General features: G+C 42.3%; 1 protein-coding gene across 3 annotated transcripts in view; it reads left to right on the top strand.

The window, feature by feature from the left end:
• LOC119964616 (inaD-like protein) overlaps positions 1-21781 on the top strand; it is a 391845-nt gene that overhangs the window by 14398 nt on the left and 355666 nt on the right. For all 3 annotated transcript variants that reach the window (XM_038794319.1, XM_038794317.1, XM_038794318.1), the window contains exons 4-8: positions 3905-4103; positions 9120-9248; positions 11306-11512; positions 12803-12902; positions 18718-18806. In XM_038794319.1, coding sequence (XP_038650247.1) covers positions 3905-4103; positions 9120-9248; positions 11306-11512; positions 12803-12902; positions 18718-18806 — 724 coding nt within the window. The remainder of the gene's footprint in view (positions 1-3904; positions 4104-9119; positions 9249-11305; positions 11513-12802; positions 12903-18717; positions 18807-21781) is intronic.

The following is a 21781-nucleotide window of genomic DNA, read 5'->3' as shown; positions in this document are numbered from 1 at the left end:
AGCTGTCATTGAGGTGGACTGTTCCTCATGCTCCCCCACCTGCTCCTCCAACCTCTGGATCGCCTGTCCCTGGGTTGTCAGTCTTGCCTCCATGTGGTCAACCACCACCCTAATCGAGTCCACCGCCCAGGCCAGGTCCTTCACACACTCCTTACGTTGTTGGGTGAACTTCTCGTTCAAGAAGCTCACCAATTGGTCCGTCGACCACTGAGCTGGCGGGGCCAAACCCTGCGCATCCGCCATTGCCACACTCAAAATCTGGTCCTCACTCGCCACCAACGTCTGATTCCTCCTTTTCTGATTTTTCCTGGGATGCAGCTCCATAAACTAGGGGTCTTCTCATTCTGTTCTCGCTTCTACACATTCACTTTACAAAATTCCTGCAACAATCCGGCGTAAAAGCCACAAAAAGACCACCATGAGTGGGAGCTGCCAAACGTCTGACCTTTTACTCCATGGCTGCCACCTGAGGTCCAGGGGATGTAGGTGTTAACACCACTGTGCAAGAATCATGGGTTTGAGCCAGGGCGGAATGGATAGTGTATACAGGAGGTGGAGGAAAGTGGGGCGAGTCAAAATGAGGGATCTGTATTTGGAGGAAGAGTTCGCCAGTTTGAAGGAGCTGAGGGAGAGGGTCGAGTTGCTGAGGCGGAGCAAGTTCGGGTATCTGCACGTTAGGGGCTTTGCATGTAATGTCTGGAAGAGGTTTCTTAGCTTGCCAGGATACACCCTGCTAGAGCTACTGCTGCTTCCGGATGGGGAGGGACGAATTGGGTTATATACAAGTGGCTAGGGGGACAAGGAAGTGAATGGGTGGTGAAATCAAGGAGAAATGGGAAGAGGAGTTGGGAGGGGAGATCAATTGGGAATATGGAGTGAGGCGCTGCATAGGGTAAACAGGACCTCCTCTTGCGCAGGGATGAGTCTGATACAGTTTAAGGTGGTACACAGGGTACATATGAAGGGGCAAGAATGAGTGGATTCTTCCAGGGGGTGGTAGGTGAATGTGAGAGGTGTAGGCGGGGGCCTGCAAATCATGTGCACATGTTCTGTAGTTGTGAAAAACTGGAGAGATTCTGGGCGGAAGTATTCCCGACCCGAGCCGAGATGGTGGAGGAGGAGGTGGACTCGGATGCTTTGTTGATGATATTTGGGGTTTCAGAGCTCATGGAAAGGAGGAAGGCCGATGGTGTGGCCTTTGCCTCTCTAATTTCCTGGCGGCGAATTTTACTGGAATTGCGGTCGGCATTGCCACCAGAGGTAGTGGTTTGGTCGTGTGACCTGTACGACTTCCTGCAGTTGAATAAGGTAAAGTATGAGTTAAGGGGCTCAACAGAGGGCTTTGAGAAAGGTGGGGGATGTTCGTGACCATGTTTGAGGAGCTGTTTGTTGGGGGATGGGGGTGGAGGGAGGGTGAAAAAGGGGAAAAAGTTGTACAGACTGTATAGTTGTTTGTTGGGAAGTATGTTTCCTGGGGTGTTTATTTGCTGTAACCTGTTTTGATATATGTTTGTAATAAAACACATTTAAAAAAAAGCGAATACTGCCATGGAGTGATAGGTTAAAACTTTGTGTTTCCAGTTTTCTATCTCATGAGTTTATCAATCTTTACTGATTTGTTTTAACATGGATTAGAATGCAGCAATTTCATGTCTTGAAGTGAAGCTTGAATCACGGAGTTGAGGTTAGTTTCCTCTCTGTTCTGGATAATCCAAAATATAGTAACCAGAAATTTTCAGAAAAGTAATGGCAAATTAATAAAGCTCGTCAAACATTTGGTGGTAAAGGAGATGTCCCAAAAGGTCCAATTCTCCACAAATCTCTCGACACTTTGCACGACTCCACTGTAAGCCTTGACAAAACCAAAAGATTTTAACCTTACTTCGCGCTTCCCTGTTGAAATTAATTGCACATCATGAAATTGCTGGATTTAACCCATTGACATTGATTAATCTCAATGTAGCCATTTCAGGCTGGTAATTCATAAAGGTCCCTTTTAGCGACATGATTTGTGATCTGACATGACATTCAACCTTGGAGGCCTGGAAGGGAAAAATGAAGCTGGAAAATTTGAGTTTAATTCCAGCAAGTTGTGAATTCTCCTGAGATTTGGGGCACGATCCACCGGCCACGTTGTGCTATCGTTTGAGTGCGGTGCGGCCCGCGAATGCTGGGAGAGCCTTCTCGCGGACTTCCCGACAGTCTTCGCACCTCGCGGGATTCGCCCAAGTTCTACGAGATGTCGGAATCTGAAACACGTCCATAAAGGGCGTGACCAAATAGCGCACGCATCGAAGCTGTTTTAAACTCACTTAGGTAACCGTACCCGGTATCCACCGGCTTTCCCAGCGAGGCTGCAGCCAGGTGCCATTCAGCACTGGTCCAGACAAACATGGTCCAGGGGGGTCACCCAGGCTATTGGAGAAGCCAGGGTGGTCAGGGTAAATGCAGGGTGGCTCCCTGGCCCTCCACCTGCAATGTGGGCTCCTTGGTACTGCCCAACTGGCACCTTTGGCACTGCCACCCTGGCACTGCCAAGGTGCCTGGGTGCGCTGTTAAGCTGGCAGGAGCACTACCCGGGTGCCTGGGTGGCAGTGCAAAGGTGCATGTGCCAGGGTGGCACTGCCAAGGGCCAGGAGGCGAGAGAGGCAATGCCCATGAAAGGAAGGTGGAGAGAGGAATTGAAGGGTGAGGTGTGCCAGGCAGGTACGTAGGGGCGTCTGGGAAGTTCGAAGGGTGATGGTTGGGGGTCCTGGATGAGAGGGGCTGCTGTCAGGGGGCATGTGGGGGGACCCCTAGGGACCCCATAGCGGGGTGTCCTGACTTGGGGGACGTTAGGGGCAGTTTGTCATTTCAATCCACCTAACCTGCACATCATTGAACTTTGGGAGGAAACCGACGCACCCGGAGGAAATCCACGCAGACACTGGGAGAATGTGCAAACTCCACACACAGTCACCCAAGGCTGGAATTGAATCTGCGTTTCTGGAGCTGTGAGGCAGCAGCACCAACCACTGTGCCACCATGTTTAGTATTTTACTCCCAGATACTGTTGTGGGCCAGGGTTCAGAGAACCCCAAAGTGAATCATGGAGTTCACCTGACCCACAACTTTTAATAAATTGTGGTATAGGGAGCACACGGCCCACTCTACAGGTGTGGTACAGCAGAAATGGAAAAGTATTTTTTAAAGCAAAACAATGTTTATTCTATGAACTCTCAAGTTAACCTTTTAAAACATACAGTGAACAGCTTAGCAACCATTAATTCAAATACAACCCCCAAAGACTACAACACTAAGTAATCCTTTAAGCTTTCCTTTTAACATCCATATGACTTAAAAACAAAACCTTTAACAGAAGCACATCGGGTTAAACTCACTACTGAAAACATTTATAATTCTGAATTCACCAAATGATCAAGAGATCGTCTTTTCATGACAGAGAGATCAACAGTACACCTGCTCTATCTGGCTTTCAACACAGAAAAAGAAACTAAATCACACCTGGCAGCAAACAGCCTAAAATGAAAGTAAAAAGCTGTCAAACAGCCCAGCTCCACCCACACTGACATCACTGCAGTAATATGAGCAGCCAAACATTTCTTAAAGTGACATTCTCATGATAATACCAATTAATTGCTTTTGCAATTATTAAATTTACTCATATACTACAGATAACGTTGAATGTCAGTTGAAGCTGTGACTCAGTTTTGCAACTTTTTAGTTCAACACTACCAGGTAGTCTCATGAAGTTGTAACTTGAAATCCTCCAAATTATGTACGGTCGTTATTAAATAGTTTTCCTGATGAGAAGGAAAGATTTAAGTTCAGTTCATTAAATACCCAAAAAGGTCATGCTTTCTGTCCAGAGTGCTAATTAAACTTTTTGGTGTTTTGTGAAAAGGGATGGCAGGTTACAAGAACACGACCAGATATTGGCCTTGAATCATACACCATTGGATGAGAACATTTCCCACCAAGAAGCCATTGCACTGCTTCAGCAGACCAAAGGATATGTACATTTGGTGGTTGCAAGAGGATCTCTTCAAAGAAAGTCTGCTAATCCAACAGAAATGCCAGATTTATCCCTTGCTTCAGAATCAGTAAGTTCTGTAGCCTATCTTTTCTTATGTGCTGGTCCTGTTAAATATATTCTGTGTCTAACATTCATTGTCTACAAATAGTTTTTAAAAAAAGTTTTAGTGAATCTTCTGCAGATTGTACTAAAATTGGGTTATGCCAATGTGCAATGTTGGATTTTATTGATTTCATTGTGAACAATACAATGTTTTAACAGCTATCACAAAATAGATTTTGCAAAACAACAGACATTGCGAAACAAAGTTGTACTCAAAAACAAAATTACTCGTCGAGTCTGGCCACTCTACTTCAATTTTTTCTGAAGTGTAATGCTCAAACTTAATACCTTTTCAGTTTACTTCATCGCCTGACCTAAATAACTACATGTGAAATTATGAAGACAATTCTGATTGTCAAAGAGACATGAGCACAATCTCTCTGAGATCAATCTAGCATTTTCCAGTTATTAGGTTACATGCTTAATGAGCTAAATTTTTATTGTAACCTCCAACTTGTGATTTTGTGGACATCATAGTTTGATGTTTATGGCCGATGATATTCTTATTCTGAAATAACTGTAGCAAATGTTCTTAGAATTCAATGTCTACTTACATTTGCATGATATGACAAATTGAATATTCAACCTTGCCAAAATTTAGAGTTTAACTGATTTACAGTATTGAAATCACTGTGGGTCTTTAAAAAAATGGTGTTTTGATAAATTTAGACTGATTTAATTTAGCTGCATGCAGCCGAAGTACTGGATTACAAATTAATCCTTTAAACTGTTTTAGTTTGACAGAGATATAACCATCAGGCAGATTCAAATACTGGATTAGCAAATAATACCAAAGTTTATTGAATACAGGATAACATACAGTAACAATACACTTATCAATTAACTAAAGGAGCAAAAGAACAAAAAGGTATACTTATCAATAATATATTATAGATTGCACTATCCGGGATCCATGCAACATGAATTCTACCTCTGTCCCTAGGCCTACGTTATCCGTTATCATGCCAATGGGAATTCTATCTGTGCTCTGAGAATACATAAACCATATGATTCCCGACACCATCTTTTATGCCTATTTCTGGCATCATCCCACATTGATTCAAAGTTGCTGTTAACAACCACTGGTCAGGTGGACTCCTTCTTTAGGCCCAATACTAGACTAGTCAAGGATAGCGTTTTCCAATGGGGGCCTTACCAGAATAATAGCTGCAGGTGTTCAAAACAGAAAATGACTTTCTTATACATGGGCAGCATGGTGGTTAGCACTATGGCTTCACAGCTCTAGGGTCCCAGGTTCGATTCCCGGCTTGGGTCACTGTCGGTGCGGAGCCTGCACGTTCTCCCCGTGTCTGCATGGGTTTCCTCTGGGTGCTCCGGTTTCCTCCCACAAGTCCCGAAAGACATGCTATTAGGACATTCTGAATTTTCCCTCTGTACCCGAACAGGTGCCGGAATGTGGCAACTAGGGTCTTTTCACAATAAGTTCATTGCAGTGTTAATGTAAGCCTACAATAAAGATTTAAAAAAAATGATGGGTGGGATTTTCCACATCACCCATGGTGTGTTTCTCACCGGCAGGAATTTCTGGTCCCAATGCTGTCAACTGAGTTTCCCGTTCTACCTGCCGACAGGTGGGACTGGAAGATCTCATTGGTAAGAACAGCTGGGAAATTCAGGCCAAAATGTCAGCACAAAATGGTGGCTTGACATTGTCAACCTATTGCAGAAAAAATGTATTTGTAAAAGCCTCTAAAAATGGTCAAGTTAAAATCCTACTAAAATTAAATCTTAAATTTAGGCCAGCTTACAAAACTTTGAAAAGTAACTTTTTTGTGGGTAATGAACTGGGATTGGAGGGGAGAGATAGTGTGGTAGTTGGGATAAAGGCCAAAAGGAGAGAAAATGGCTGGGGGTGAACTGGTGGAATTTACGCTGAGGGTTGAATACAGAGGAGTCTGTTAGGTGATATCTAACTTATCAGGAAATCCTCTTGGTGGACAGAGGCTAGCATTCAAAACTCAGATCACTGGGAGTGGCCTGATTGTTCAGCCAGTAAGTCAGCGCTGGAAAATTTATCAAGAGAGGTACAGAGATGGACAGCAAGTCAAAGAGCATCTGAGGTTATTTCAGGTTCGATCTCCAGGTAAATCAATATGCAGTCGGGTTTTTTCAGGTCATTGAGTCTGTAACGACTTAGACCAGGCCTTCGAGATTGAACAATTGAAATACGACTTCCCTGATTAGTGGACCAATTAGCAAACCTCCTATATATGACGGGGAGTGTCAGATCTTCTGCACTCCCAGTGTAGATAGCAAGCTGAATGCACATGGTTGTACTACTATTGGTTTTGTTAATAAAAGGGATTCTGGTGAAGGGACTTCTGCCTCCATGGACTTATTACAATCTATACCTTGGGCGGAATTCTCCGCAAGGCCCAACGCCTTTGTGAAACCCGGAGAGGGTCACGACAGCGTTGGAGGCCACTCCTGGCCCCCATTCCCCCTGGGGGGGGGGGGGGGGGCTAGGAGGGCCGTGCCGTAAATCTCGGCCGCTGGGCCTTGTCACTGGCGTCAAGGCCCGGCGCGCCGAGAATGACGTGGACGCCGCACCTAATTACATCAGCTGCGCATGCGCAGATTGGCCGGCTCCAACCCGCGCATGCGCGGCTGACGTCACGACGGCTGACGGCTCAAACCCGCCCATGCGCGGTTGCCGTCTTCCCCTCCACTGCCCCGCAAGACGTGGCGGCTTGATCTTGCGGGGCAGCGGAGGGCAAAGAGTGCGTCCCTTTGAGAAGCCGGCCTGATGATCGGTGGGCACCCACCGCGGGCCAGTCCCCTCCCGAGCACGGTCGTGGTGCTCATTCCCCTCTCCGCCCCCCACAAGCCCCATACTCACCTTAGGCGCGCTGTTCACGCCGGCAGCGACCAGGTGTGGTTGCCGCCAGCGTGAACCGGTCGGGAATGGCAGGCCGCTCGGCCCATCCGGGTCAGAAAATCGCAGGTCGCCGTGTAAAATGGCGGCCCGCGACTCTCGGAGCGGCGTGACGCAAAACGCGACACGCCATTTTGCGGGGGGTGGAAGAATCGCGGGGGGTGACAGAGCGGCCCTCCCATGATTCTCCCACCCGGCGTGGGAGCGGAGAATCGCGCCCCTTATTTTTTTCCATTTACTCATTCTTTCATGGGACGTGGACATTGCTGGCCAGGCCAGCATTTGTTTTCTTTGAACTAAATGGCTTGCTAAGCCATTTCAGAGGGTAGTTACGAGTCACCAATATTGTTGTGGGCCTAGAATCACGTGATGATTTGACCAGGTAAGGATGGGAGATTTTCTTCCCTAAAACACATTAATGTAGTTGGGTTGATCATGAAGTTTGGAAAGTTGATTCTGTGACTAGCATTCTCAAACAGGTCACTGAGCATTGTTATGGAATTGAAACTAGTTCTAAATCAAACTCAATATGATGTAACGTCCAAGCTCCAAGCTCCAGGGTACCGTATTTAAGGGTGGGTCGGTACTCCCACCCTTGGAAGCTCACAGGTAATACCCCGCTGGGTCACTGTCTGTCTGGAGTCTGCACGTTCTCCCCGTGTCTGCGTGGGTTTTCTCCAGGTGCTCTGGTTTCCTCCCACAGTCCAAAGACGTGCAGGTTAGGTAGATTGGCCATGATAAATTGCCCTCAGTGATCAAAAAGGTTGGGTGGGATTATTGGGTTACGAGGATAGGGTGGAAGTGGGGCTTAGGTGGGTCGGTGCAGACTCGATGGGCCGTATGGCCTCCTTCTGCACTGTACTGTATGTATGTAAGGTTTGTAAGCAATTTCCCAGAAATGGAAACTTCCCATGGTTAATTGCCCTGCATTGGGAACCATTTGAAAATTTGATTTATAATTGCAAACTTCACATGATTCCGACTATGTTATTCCGACTATGTTGCCTGGAAGAAATTGGAAGAATTGTAATTTCTGGGTAAGTATAGCACAAACCGACAATACTGCCCCCACTCCCCGGAGACCACTCCAACCCTCAATCCATGGGATTCCCCCATCACCACGGGGACTCTTTTCTTCCCATGTCCTCCTGCAAGTCGAACTCTCACAACCCCTCGCCCAGTGTCTTCCCCTATACGAAACCCGATCCAACCCCACTCGCAACCGGCCAGAACCAAACCTCATCTTGAGGCCCAACCTCTGGGTGCTCCGGTTTCCTCCCAAAGATATGCAGGTTAGGTGGATTGGCCATGATAAATTGCCCTTCGTATCTAAAAAAGGTCAGGTGGGGTTACTGGGTTACGGAAATAGAGTGGAGACGTGGGCTTAAGTGGGGTGCCCTTTCCAAGGGTCGGTGCGGCCTCGATGGGCTGAATGGACTCCTGTACTGTAAATTCTATGAAGACATTCCGATGGCAATGTCTGGATTTATATGGCTCAGTTTTACACTGGACCGTGGATTTCTCTTCTGACATATTAGAGGAAACCTAATCTGTGATGCATTACTGCCTTAGAATGTACTTATGGCTGTTACTCAAATGATGCAATTTGTACATTAACAGTTTATTGTTTCCTCTTGGTCAGTGTGCTGTGGTGGACAGCGATGAACAGCAGCCTCCTTGAACTTAATCACCTGATTAACCAGTAGTGCTGTCAGTATTTCTTTCCCTAAATGATATGTTGAACTATCAAAGCTATATTTTTCAAATAAACAACTTGAAAATCCTTGTACAAAGCCTTGTATAGTACTGTTGGACAGTTTAGTTTAATCACCATTTATTTTTGAGTCTGTGGGTGACATGGGTATTACTTTTTATATAAATAGAAACTAATTCACGTGTTGATGTGCACTAATGACTAATGTATTCACCGGTGAGAACAACTGTCTCAATAACTAATTTCTATTTTTAAAAAATGCTTGCAAGCTCTTGCTGAATTTCAGCCACATCTAAAAGGATTAATTTTGACAAATAAAACTCTGGCATATTTTGCTATATAATAAATGTTCTGTTTGCCATCTATTTAAGATTCAGTGGGAGCATGTGGAAGAAATTGAATTGGTCAGTGATGGATCAGGATTAGGATTTGGAATTGTAGGAGGCAAGCCAACTGGAGTAATTGTGAAAACAGTCGTACCAGGAGGGTTAGCTGATCAGGTAAACTTTTCTCCTTTGCATTATTACTGAAGTTTGAGCACCTACTATCTAAGACTTTAGGTTGATACAATGCCTTTCACAGAATAGATCCTGAATTGTATTGTCAGGGCATGTGGGTTATTTCCTTTCAGCAAAATTGTAAGCTGTCAGAATTTCTCTATAAACTTAATGTTTCGATTGCATTAATATTCAAAAGGTAGAATTGTTTAAGCCTATTCCTTAGATTTTTACCAAATGAAAGACCCTAAAAGATTTACTGCTACCAACCTTTGGGTTCTTATATATCCAATTGCAATTGAAAAATACTTGGTAATCAGAAGAATTGGTATGAAACGTGATTTTTATTTTCAGTTCATGATCATGTTAATTGCCAGGCACAGATTACGAATGAAAGGTAGTTTACTGGAACTACTTCCCAGTTATGATAAATGTGTTGCTTCTATATTGTGTTCTAATCTCCACAGGGACCAATAATCATTAAAAAAAAAAATCAAACTTCCAGTTAAGATTTGAAAGAATGACATCTGACAAGGGCTGGAATTCTCCAGCTATTGGGATTCTCAGTTCCCACCAGAAGCGCACCCACGCCCAAGGAAAATTTCCCTTACTTGCACTGAAGGGAGCTTCTCCAATATTCACACTGTGAAGCACAGTTCTAGGATTTGAAGTTACCATGCTGAGAAAAGAAAAGAGCAGAAGTAAACCGTTGGGAGCTGTGGGTTATTTTGGACTGATTCTGGGAGAATTAAATGTCTACTTAAAGGATAATGTAACTTATACCTATGAAATATGTGTTCTAGTTATGTTAAGAATTAAGAAGGGATATACTGTGTTCTGTATTAGGTTAGGTGGAGTTATGGGAGTAGGGTTGGTGGGAAGCTCCTTTGGAGGGCTGGTGCAGACTTGATGGGGCTGAATGGCCTCCTTCTGCACTGTAGGGATTCTATGATTCAATAAACATGTGATTATGGTCCTCGAGTGTCTGACACCTTGAGGAGTGAATTATCTGTTACTATCCAGACACATTTACAATACTGGCCTATTAGCTGGAAAGCGGTGATATGTGGTTACAGCCGTCTCATGTGCTATCAAAGCACCCTTGGCCATTGTTTTCACAGCTGTAACTTGCAGTCCCAAGCGTCCCAGGAACTTTGTTGCGCTCAGTGAATTTTGACCCCTTCACTTACATGTTTCATTAAGATCACCTTTCCTTCTTCTAAACTCCAATGAGTATAGGCTCAACCTTTCATCATAAGACAATCCTTTCAACTCAGGAATCAGCCTAGTGAACCTTCTTTGAACTGCTTTCACTGCAAGTCTGTGCCTCTTTAAGTAAAGATATCTAAATTGTATGCAGTATTCCAGATGTGGTCTCACCAATGCCCTGTACTGTTGTAGCAAGACTTCCTTACTTTTTTACTCCATTCTCCTGCAATGAAGGTTGCCTTCCTAATTACTTGCTCTGCCTGAATGTTAACTTGTTTGTGATTCATCTACAAGGACACCCAAGATTCCTTTGTACTGCAGAATTCTGAAGTTTCTCAATTTAAATAGTATCCTACTTTTCCATTCTTTCTGCCAAAGTGGACATCTTTTTTCCACCTTTTATTTCATCTGCCAAATTTTTTGCCCACTCATTTAACCTATCTATATTCCTTTGCAGACTTTTTGTATCCTCCTCATAACTTGCTTTCCTACCAATCTTTGTATCATCAGCAAATGTGGCTCTGATACAGTTTGTCTTTCCATCTAAGTTATTAATATATATTGTAAATTGTTGAGGCCCGAGTACTGATCCCTTCAATATTCCACCAGTTACAGTTTATCAACCTGAAAATGATCCATTTATTCTGATTTCCTGTTTCCTCTATGTTAGTCAGTCCTCTGTTCATTCTAATGCATTGTCCCCAACACCTAAACTCTTAAGTAAACTTCTATGTGACACCTTTTTGAGTGCCTTTTGGAAAACCAAATACAATGTATCTCAATCAGTCCTCATTATTTCATGTTTCCAAATTGTATACAGGAATTTAAAGGCTTTATTGCATGTTTTTTAGGATGGAAGACTTCGAACAGGTGATCATATACTCCAGATCGGAGGCATTGATGTCCAGGGAATGGGAAGTGAACAGATTGCTCAGGTTTTGAGAAACTGTGGTAATCGCGTCCACATGGTGGTTGCAAGAGATCCATGTGAAGACTTTTCTTTCAAATCGCCTGCAGTTATTCCTGCCATGATGCCCCCTCAGGAGCATTCTAATGCTGTAAGTACTATCGAATCACAGTAGTGCAATTATTATATAACTTATATATTCACTAAAGTGAGGATTGATCCTGTTAAAAATTGGGATATTTTCCTCTTTATTGCATTAAAGAGGAAGGCAAGTCTTTCAATCAAATCCTCTCCAAATGAAAGAAGTGTAAAAGGGGTTTGAGATTCAATTTATTTCTATTGCTATTTCAAGATCAAGATTTTTATTCAAAAAAGGATTATTATTGATGAACTGACCTGAAGAGATTGTAGGAACTCAAATAACATCACTATCAATCTGAAGTGCAACCCATCAAAAATGATCATCCAGCCACCATTGGCCATTTTGTGAAGACTTCCTTTTTCTCTGCCAGCTGTTTGGTGCAGCATTGAAAGTGTTGAAGTAATTTTGAATATGCTCATAAATGGAATCATACTATATTTCAGGCCAGTTCCCATCAATTATGTGTCGGTGTTTCTCCATATGAGAAACTTTAATCTAATTCAACTTCACTACCTTTTGCACCTTATATCTTTTAATATTCCAGTGGAGTGAGAGGGAGCATTAATTTTCTTTCCACAAAACTAACATTTCTTCCCCATCTGAGAAATATTGTCCAGTGCCAGTTTGGAGCTGAATGCTTCTGTTTCAACTAGAATTCTCACTGGCCTTTGGTGAACTGAGATAAAAAGGAGTACTATGGATAGCTGAGCTTCAAAGAGTTGGCTAGAGATGGTCTTCCAGATGTAGTGGTGAGGGTTCAGAGGAAAAAAAACACTGTCTTGTGGTGCTGAGCAGAAGTCTGAAGCTATTGGTATTTGATTTCATGATCTATTAATGGTAGAGAAAGAGTTTGTGAATTGTGGATCCCTGTAGGTGAATGGTTAATTTTTTTTGTATTTGCTTTGCATGTGGATATGAAATTGAGCCTTTCCTTTCAATGTTGTCCAATTTATTTTCGTGAGTTGTAAAAATCTGGCAGCCACTTTTTCAGGCTGTTTCCTGGGTCATAAGTTACATTTTGATAGGCATTTCCGCCAATGCTAATTAGTCTTTCCTTGGGTGATGCCTGAAAGCTTTGTTGAAATCCATCCATTAGCTTTTGTATTGTTTATAGACTAACAAACTGTCTCTATGTAATAAATATTTCCATTGTATAATTCTGCTAAACAGTCAGATTAATTTGAAGAGTAATTTGAAAAACAATCAATTTATTTAAGTTGAATGATGTATCTTTATGTTGTGTATAAGCTCAGTTTATGTAAAAATCTTTTGGTAACATGCTCTGTTTGATCTTTGTAGATTACTGAAGACGATTATGATATTGACGATGTTGAACTCAAGAGAGATGGACAAAGTCTGGGAATTACAGTTGTTGGTTATGTTGGTGCATCCCATGGTGGTGAGTTCACAAATCAAACAGTTATGGACTAGAAAGAACCAGGTGGCCATTTACATTACTTGGATCTGGAATGTAATTTGGACCATGTTTTTATGGTTATAGAGTGAGCAAGAGGCCAAACTACTGATACTGCAATGGGAAGGGGGAAGGTTATCTGAAACTTTGTACCAGGAGACAGTCACCAAACTTATGTCTTCTGATTTGGTTAGTAGTCAGGGACAGGAGGGTATGACTGCATGTGAAGCAGGTAAGGGAACTCATAGGGCAGAGGTCCAGAAGGCTATGTTGCCTGCCTGGTGCCAGTGTTTCAGACATCTGCTGAGGGCTGGAGAGCAACATGGAAGATCCAGTCATCTTGGCCCATCTAGTTACCAACAACATAGGCAGGACAAGGAAAGCACATGAGGAGCTTGGGACCAAATGAAGAAGCAGAACCTCAAAGCAGTAATCTCTGGATGATTACCTGAGCCATGTGCAGATTCGCATAGGGCAAACCAGATTAGGGAAATGAATGCATGGCTCAAAAGACTGGTGTGGCAAAAGTGGGTTCCAGCCCAAGAACTACTGGCACCAGTAATGAGGAAAGTGAGGGCTGAACTGTTGGCACGGTCTACACTTGAACCATGCTGGGACCAGTGTTCTAGCGAGTCACAAAACTAGGGAAGTAGAGAAGATTTTAAGGTAAATAGTGGGGGAAAGGGATGAAATTTAGGAAGATGTGCTAAGTCAAAGAAAAGGTAAGCGAGAAAGCTTGCCAATATGGGAATGATAAACAGAACATGACAGCTAGGGATAGAGAATACAAACTAAGAGTAAATCTGCAGATAAGATTAGAGGTTACAAAAATAATAAAAGGACAAAGCTTAAGGACCTGTATCTGAATGTACATAGCATTTGAAACAAAACAGATGAACTGATAGTGCAAACAGAATTACCTACATGGTAGGATGGAGTCTAAAGGAAGAAATAATGGGAGCTGGTCAGGAAGGGAAGGTGATAATCATGGGGGATTTTAATCTACACATCGACTGAAAAAATCAGATGGACAAAGATAGCCTAGACGAGGAATTCATAGATTGTTTTTGGGATAGTTTCTTAGAACAGCAAGTGCTGGAGCCAACCAGAGAGCAGGCTGTACTAAACCAGGTATTGTGCGATGAGATAGTATTAATTCATGACCTCATTTTGAAGGCACCCCTAGGTAGCAGCGATCATCAAATGATTGAATTTAACATTCAGTTTGACGGTGAAAAAGAGTGGGTCCAAGACTAGCGTTTTATACTTAAATAAAGACAAATAAATTATAAAAAGCAGAGCTAACTAGATTGAACTGGCAAATTAGGGTAATAAATAGGTCACTAGGACGCAGTGGCAGACATTTAAAGGCCTATTTCAGAATACACAGAATAAATCCATTCAAATGCAAAAATGAAATTTCAGGAGAGGACCATTGTTAACTAAAAAAGTTGAAGATAGTATCACACTTAAAGAAAAAGTATATATTTTCGCAAGATAAGTCGGAAGATTGGACAGAATATTAATAAAAAGCAGAGAATGACTAAAAGATTAATAATGAGGGAAAAATTAGAGTACGAAAGAAAGTTAGCAGAAATATAGAAAGATAGTACGAATTCCTGTAGATGCTTTTGAAACAAAAAAGAGTTCACAAAGTGAGTGTTGGTCCTATAGAAAGTGAGTCTGGAGAAATAATAATGGAAAATAAGAAGGTGCAGAGAAATTGAACAGGTACTTTGCATCAGTATTCATAATAGGCACTATGAGTAACATCCCAGAAATAGCTGTAAATTAGGAGAAGGAAGGGAGGGTGGAACAGAGGAAAACTGCAATCACCAGGGAAGTGGTAAAGAGCAAATTGTTAAAGCTGTGTGTTGACAAGTTGCCGGGTCCCGATAGACTTTATCCTGGAGCCTCAAAAGAAGTGGTTAGTGAGATAGATGATGAGTTGATTGTAATTTTCTAACATTCCCTAGATTTGGGGAAGGTTTCCAATAGTTTGGATAATAGCAATTGCAAATTCAAAAAGGGAGGGAGACAGAAATCTGGAAACTACAGGCCAGTTAGTTTAACAGCTGCTGTAGAGAAACATTGGAAGATATTATTAAAACAGGGCACTTTAGATACATTTAAGCTAAACAGACAAAGTCAACATGGTATTGTGAGATATAAATCATATTTAACCAATCTACTGGAGTTCTTTGAAGAAGTAGTATATGCTGTGGATAAAGCGGAACTGGTGGATGTACTGTATTTAGATTTTAAGCAGGCTTTTGATAAAGTACCACATCAAAGGTTACTGTGGAAAACAAAAGTTCATGGTGTTGGGGTGGCATATTGGCATGAATACAAAATTGGCTACCTAACAGGAAACCGAGAATAGGCATAAAAATAAATTACTGCGGATGCTGGAATCTGAAACAAAAACAAAAAATACTGGACCATTTCAACAAGTCTGACAGCATCGAATCACTACAGTGCAGAAGGAGGCCATTCGGCCCATCGTGTCTGCATCGACCCTCTGAAAAGGTTCACTTCCTCGGGTCAGGCCCCACCTTAACACCTTAACCCAGTGACCCCACCTAACCTAACCTCTAACCTTTTGGACACTAAGGAGCAATTGATCATGGCCAATCCACCTAAACTGCACATCTTTGGACTGTGAAAGGAAACCGGAGCAACCTTGGAAACCCACGCAGACACGGGGAGAAAATGCAAACTCCACACAGTCACCCAAGGCAGGAATTGAACCCGGGTCCCTGGAGCTGTGAGGCAGCCGTGCTAACCACTGTGACACCGTGCTGCCATGCTGCATCTGTGGAAACAAAAGGGAGCAAACGTCTCGAGTCTGGATGACTCTTTGACAAAGCTCTTGTCAAGGATTCTTTATCAAAACAGGCATCAATGGGTAATTTTCTGTCGCAAGATGTAATAAGTGATGTGGGGCCTCAACCTTTTATTATTACTTTTACCAATGACTTAGATGAAGGGACCGAAAATATGGTTGCAGAATTTGCTGATGATGCCAAGATATGTAGGAAAGTAAGTTGTGAAGAGGACGTAAGGAGGCTGTAAAGGGATATAGATAGGGTAAGTGAATGGGAAAAGATCTGCCAAATGAAGTATAATATGGGAAAGTGATGAAGAATAAAAGAGGCACATATTATCTAAATGGTGAGAGGTTGCAGAGCTCAGAGATGCCAAAGGATCTGCATGTCCTAATGCATGAATCACAAAAAGGTGCAGAAAGTAATTAGGAAAGCTACTAGAATGCTATTCTTTAATCCGAGGGAAATTTGATATAAAAGTTAGGGAGGTTTGTTTAATTTATATCGGACATTGGTAAGATCACTGGCTTGATTTTCTGTTTGGGAGACTATGTTCTCCTGCTGGAGACGAATCGCCTGATTTGCTCTTGTGCTGGGAACGGGAATGCAAAGGCGATTCACTATCCCTTGCCTTGCAATTGAGATACTCAAATTTTGTAGTAAAAGGAGGGCCAAAGGCCTGACAGCATGAGTTACTTTTGTGATCAAATGTCATTTTAGGCTGCCAACTTTGCGGAGTTGCAGTCTTTTGGTTGGGATGTGAGGCAAAGGCTGTGTCTGCCCTGGCAAGTGATTGTAAAAGATCCCCCATTACTATTTTGAAGAAGTGCTGCTGAGTTATCTCTAATGGCCTGGTCAATATTGATCCCTCAACAGACATCACAAGGAGGTTATTACATTGCTGTTGGAGGAGCTAGCTTGCTGTCTGCAAACTGTCTCCTGATTTTCCTGCATTTTACTATGACTTTGCTTCCAAAATATTTAATTGGCTGTAATGCACTTTGCAATGTCCTGAGGTTGTGGAAGGTGCTGTATTAAATGAAAAGCAACTTATTATATAAACAAAAGTCTCCACTTCTCATTGTCACTTTTGTGCAGTACTGAGTGACAGCTGTACTGTCAGTCATGTTTTTGGAAGAGATGTTAAAATCAGACAACGCCCTGCCCTCTCAATTGGAAGTAAAAGATCCCATGGCATTATTTGAAGAACAGCAGGGGAGTTTTGGTGTCTTGGCCACTGCTCAGAGATATCAGAAAATAATGATTATAGTTTCCCACAGGAAATGGGTACATTTAATCAAGGATATGCTGGGGTGACTAGGATCTCTTTGATCTCCAATGATGCAGAATAGATTGGGCTGCAGCAGAATAAGTGAACAAAGCATGTTCTGGCGACTTTACCAATGACTGATCCAAGAGGCCAAATTAGAGCTCTTGATTTTCTGCATCACAAAATTCCCTTAACCAAGAAGTGAAGAACAAGATGAGAAGCTATGCAAGAGTGAATGTCACCCATTAATTTTGTTCAACACTTTGAAAACCACTTTGGATGCACGGATGGATGTGTAAAGAAGACAACAATTTTGGAAAGAGCATCAGTTTCACCTGCTGCCTAGTATTGGCCCGAGTTCACTTACAACTTTCGTTAAATGGTAAAATTTTCACATGGAATAAAGGGATATATCAAGTACTTGAATTTCAATTTTTCAGGATATTGCGATGATTTTTTGAGAGTATAAACAAAATCCTGTTCAATTTATTTGAATAATTTGACCTCAAAATATCTAATAAAATGGGTCCATGCATGGCTTTTATAATTTCTTAGAGGACAAGAGAGATACCACATGCCAATTACAAAATTTTAGATTTGGAACTAAGGGTAGTGGAAAGAGAAAGACAAAGTGTTGTACAGCAGCAAAACAGTTTGCGAGTCAATGGATATGTGGACATCTGTCTCATGTCTTGGTTATTTAACCACTCGTGGGATGTGATGTTACAGCAGTTTGTTGGCTATATGATAACAACAACAACATCTTGCATTTACAAAGCACCTTGAATGTGGTAAGGCATTTCAGTATGCTACACAGGAGTATTATAAAACAGAATAATACCGAAAGGGCGGCATCGTAGCACAGTGGTTAGCACTGTAGTTTCACAATGCCAGGGTCCCAGGTTCGGTTCCTGGCTTGGGTCACTGTCTGTGTGGACTCTGCATGTTCTCCCTGTGTCTACGTGGGTTTTCTCCGGGTGCTCCAGTTTTCTGCCACAAGTCCCGAAAGACATGCTGTTAGGTAATTTGGACATTCTGAATTCTCCCTCCGTGAACCTGAACAGGTGCTGGAATGTGGCGACTAGGGGCTTTTAAAAATAATAATAATAATTTTTATTGTCGCAAGTTGGCATACATTAACATTGCAATGAAGTTACTGTGAAAAGTCCCTAGTCGCCACATTCCAGCGTCTGTTCGGGCACACAGATGGAGAATTCAGGATATCCAATTCACCTGACAGCACGTCTTTCGGGACTTGTGGGAGGAAACTGGAGCACCCAGAGGAAACCCATGCAGGCACAGGGCGAATGTGGAGACTCTGCACAGACAGTGATCCAAGCCGGGAATCGAACCTGGGACCATGGAGCTGTGAAGTAACAGTGCTACCCACTGTGTTACCGTGCTGCCTGCAGTACTTTTCGCAGTAACTTCATTGCAGTGTTGATGTAAGCCAACTTGTGACTAAAGATTATTATAAAGACGACAAATAGCAAAGAGGACAGATAATCAAAAGTTTGGTCAAAGAGGCAGCTTTTGAGGACTGTCTTACAGGAGAATAGAGAGGTAGAGATCTTTAAGGAGGACATTAAGGATTGATGAAAACATGTCTGCCAGTGGTGGAGTAATTAAAATTGGAATGCATAAGAGACGAATATTACTGGAGAAATTACTGAACAGAATAATTATGTATTATAATTTACAGATACCTCTGGTATTTTTGTGAAAAGCATAATACCAGGAAGTACCGCAGAGCAGAGTGGACGTATTCAAGTTCATGACAGGATCATTGCTGTAAGTGATATTTTACCTTTGATCATAAATCTTCATATTTGTTTATATTTTTCATTGAATCAAGTTATTTTTCATAGGCTCAATTAATAATTTGATAGTGCCTAAGAGAAGGATGTTGCCCTGGGCATCAGAAGATCTCTCTGTGCTATTTAGAACAAATAGCCAGGCAATATTGTGAAGGCAAAAGCCTTGACGATAGACAGGATATATTTTTTAAATATCTCAAATTAACAAGGTTAAATCATATTACCAAGATTAGATACAGACAGGTCCAATCTCGGCAAGCAGGCAGGGAGAGGAATAATATTCATTCAAGGGGTTATTGCACCTCTGACAGTGTAGCACTATTTAATACTGCACTGGAATGTCAAGCATGGATTGTGTCCTGAAGTGGCACTTCAACAAATTACCTTCAGACGAAGTTGAGAGCCATATTGTAAGAATTGAGTTGAAAGAATATTTAATGCAGATTCGTTTGTGTCCAAATTGTCCTTTACAGACATATAAAAAAAAAAAAAATTTAGGGTACCCGTTTATTTATTTCTTCCAATTAAGGGGCAATTTAACGTGGCCAATCTACTTAGCCTGCACATCTTTTGGGTTGTGGAAGTGAAACCCATGCAGACATGGAGAGAATGTGCAATCTCCACACACACGGTTGTGTTTATGCTGCTCCGGATAACACAGGCTGCGACTTGATGCGGTCTCAACTGAAGGATGCTCCAGACTCTCAAATGAGTTCAACGTGTTTATTGAACTATTAACACAGTTCTCAAATGAGTTCGATTATCTGCTAATCTAACTGTAGTAACTCAGTCTAACTGTACTAGCTTGCTCTAAGCCACATGCTGGGGTGTGATGCTGCTGATCAACCCTGGCTAACTCTCTAGATGTCTGTCTGTGGAAAGAGGCAGGGTGTGAGTGCCTCATCCCTTTTATAGTGTTTATGTCATGCCCCCTTGTAATGATGCCACCTCTGAGTGTCCTGACTGCCCATTGGTTGTGTCCTATTCTGAGTGTTCATTGGTTGCGTCCTATTCTGAGTGTTCATTGGTTGCATGTTTGCATATCATGACAACGGTGACCCAGGACCGGGATTGAGCCCTAGTCCTCAGCACCATGAGGCAGCAGTGCAAACCACTGTGCTGCCCCTTAAAAGACATCTTCAATTGCTAAGTTTACATTGTAGCATGGTGTTTATTTTTAACTATTGGCACTTGTAAGGGGCTGGTTTAGCACACTGGGCTAAATCTCTGGCTTTTAAAGCAGACCAAGGCAGGCCAGCAGCACAGTTCAATTCCCGTACCAGCCTCCCCGAACAGGCGCCGGAATGTGGCGACTAGGGGCTTTTCACAGTAACTTCATTTGAAGCCTACTTGTGGCAATAAGTGATTTTCATTTCATTTTTCATTTCATTTCATTTGTCGGCAGAATCAATGTTAGAAAGGTTTCTTTGAAGCATAGAGGTGGTTCACAAGAATTGTATCCATTTGCAATAATGCTAATTAATTATGGAACAAACAATAAATTCCCAGAATGGTGTCTGAGGACTGTTCCTGAAATTCAAGTTTCCACAGGAATGTTTATAAAAGAAAGAATAAAGTTTAAACTTTTCATTCGCAATTTCCATGCTAAACGGAGCTTGAGTGTTGACTCACACCAGTGCAAGGCACTCCAATGAGAATTTTTTCTTTAAATGGGCAGCATGGTAGCACAGTGGTTAGCACTTTCGCTTCACAGCGCCAGGGTCCCAGGTTCGATTCCTGGCTTGGTCACTGTCTGTGTGGAGTCTGCACGTTCTCCCCATGTCTGCGTGGGTTTCCCCTGGGTGCTCCATTTCCTCCCACAAGTCCCGAAATACATGCTGTTAGGTGAATTGGACATTCTGAATCCTCCCTGTGTTCCCGAACAGGCGCCGGAGTGTGGCGACTGGGAGATTTTCACAGTAATTTCATTGCAGTGTTAATGTAAGCTTACTTGTGACAATAATAAATATTATTATTATTAAAATGAACCTTTTGTTTAAAAGAATGCTTTTGTATTTTACCGATCTTCTATTTGGTTTTCTGAAAGATGATTAGATGTATTGTGGGCACACCCAGTTAATAGTATCATTCCAGAATCCGCTGTATTTTGGTCATTTTATTTCAGTTCACAATATTGTGTTTTGTTCAATTTGTGTCATTTGCCATCAATTTATTCCTGCTTACTTTATTCTTGACATGTTTCCCAGAAAATATTCCAGATGGGATGTATTACCCAAACTTTAAGTTATTATTAGGTCGGATTAATTGCTGATTTTCTTTCAAATGGCATTCTTGTCCCTGTTATTTGGATGTGGACGTGGTCCAATTTATCATAGTTCTGGCTTATCCTTGCAATGAGCCAAATGGAGAAAGTCCTAGTTGACACATGTGCTGCAGAGGATAAATTAAAGTCTGGGACATGGAAACAGTTCCACATAGATCCACACTGCATCACTCTGCACAGTTCAAAATGCAGATTTGAAGATAAACCTTTAATGTTTAATTGATAAATTATTTAATCTGCAGAACTAAAGCAAAGTATAGGAGAAGCAATGGATAGGTTGTGAGTGTGTTGAACATAAAGACCTGATTCTTTTAAGTTGCTGATGCACTTCGGGCCCCTGAGGAAGCCCCTACTTGCACAAATGTGCAGCAATTACACAAAGTTTAAACTTCCGATTGCCAGTTTTACCCTGTCCGGATTGCTGCGCCAAACCCGACAGCAGTGGGATGAGATAGCTATATCCACAGAGACTTTGGCTGTTGCCTATAATTACCCAGGTTTTTAAAAATTCCAATTAAGGGAAATTTAGCGTAGCCAATCCACCTACCCTGCACATCTTTGGGCTGTGGGGGGAGAATGTACAAACTCCACACGGACAGTGAGCCGGGCAGGGATCGAACCCGGGACCTCGGTGTTGTGAGGCAGCAGAGATAACCACTGCGCCA

This window comes from Scyliorhinus canicula, chromosome 4, assembly GCF_902713615.1.
Source record: "Scyliorhinus canicula chromosome 4, sScyCan1.1, whole genome shotgun sequence".
Taxonomy (NCBI): Eukaryota; Metazoa; Chordata; class Chondrichthyes; order Carcharhiniformes; family Scyliorhinidae; genus Scyliorhinus; species Scyliorhinus canicula.
Note: the sequence above shows the minus strand (reverse complement) of the source record. Positions and strands in the feature narration are given on the sequence as shown.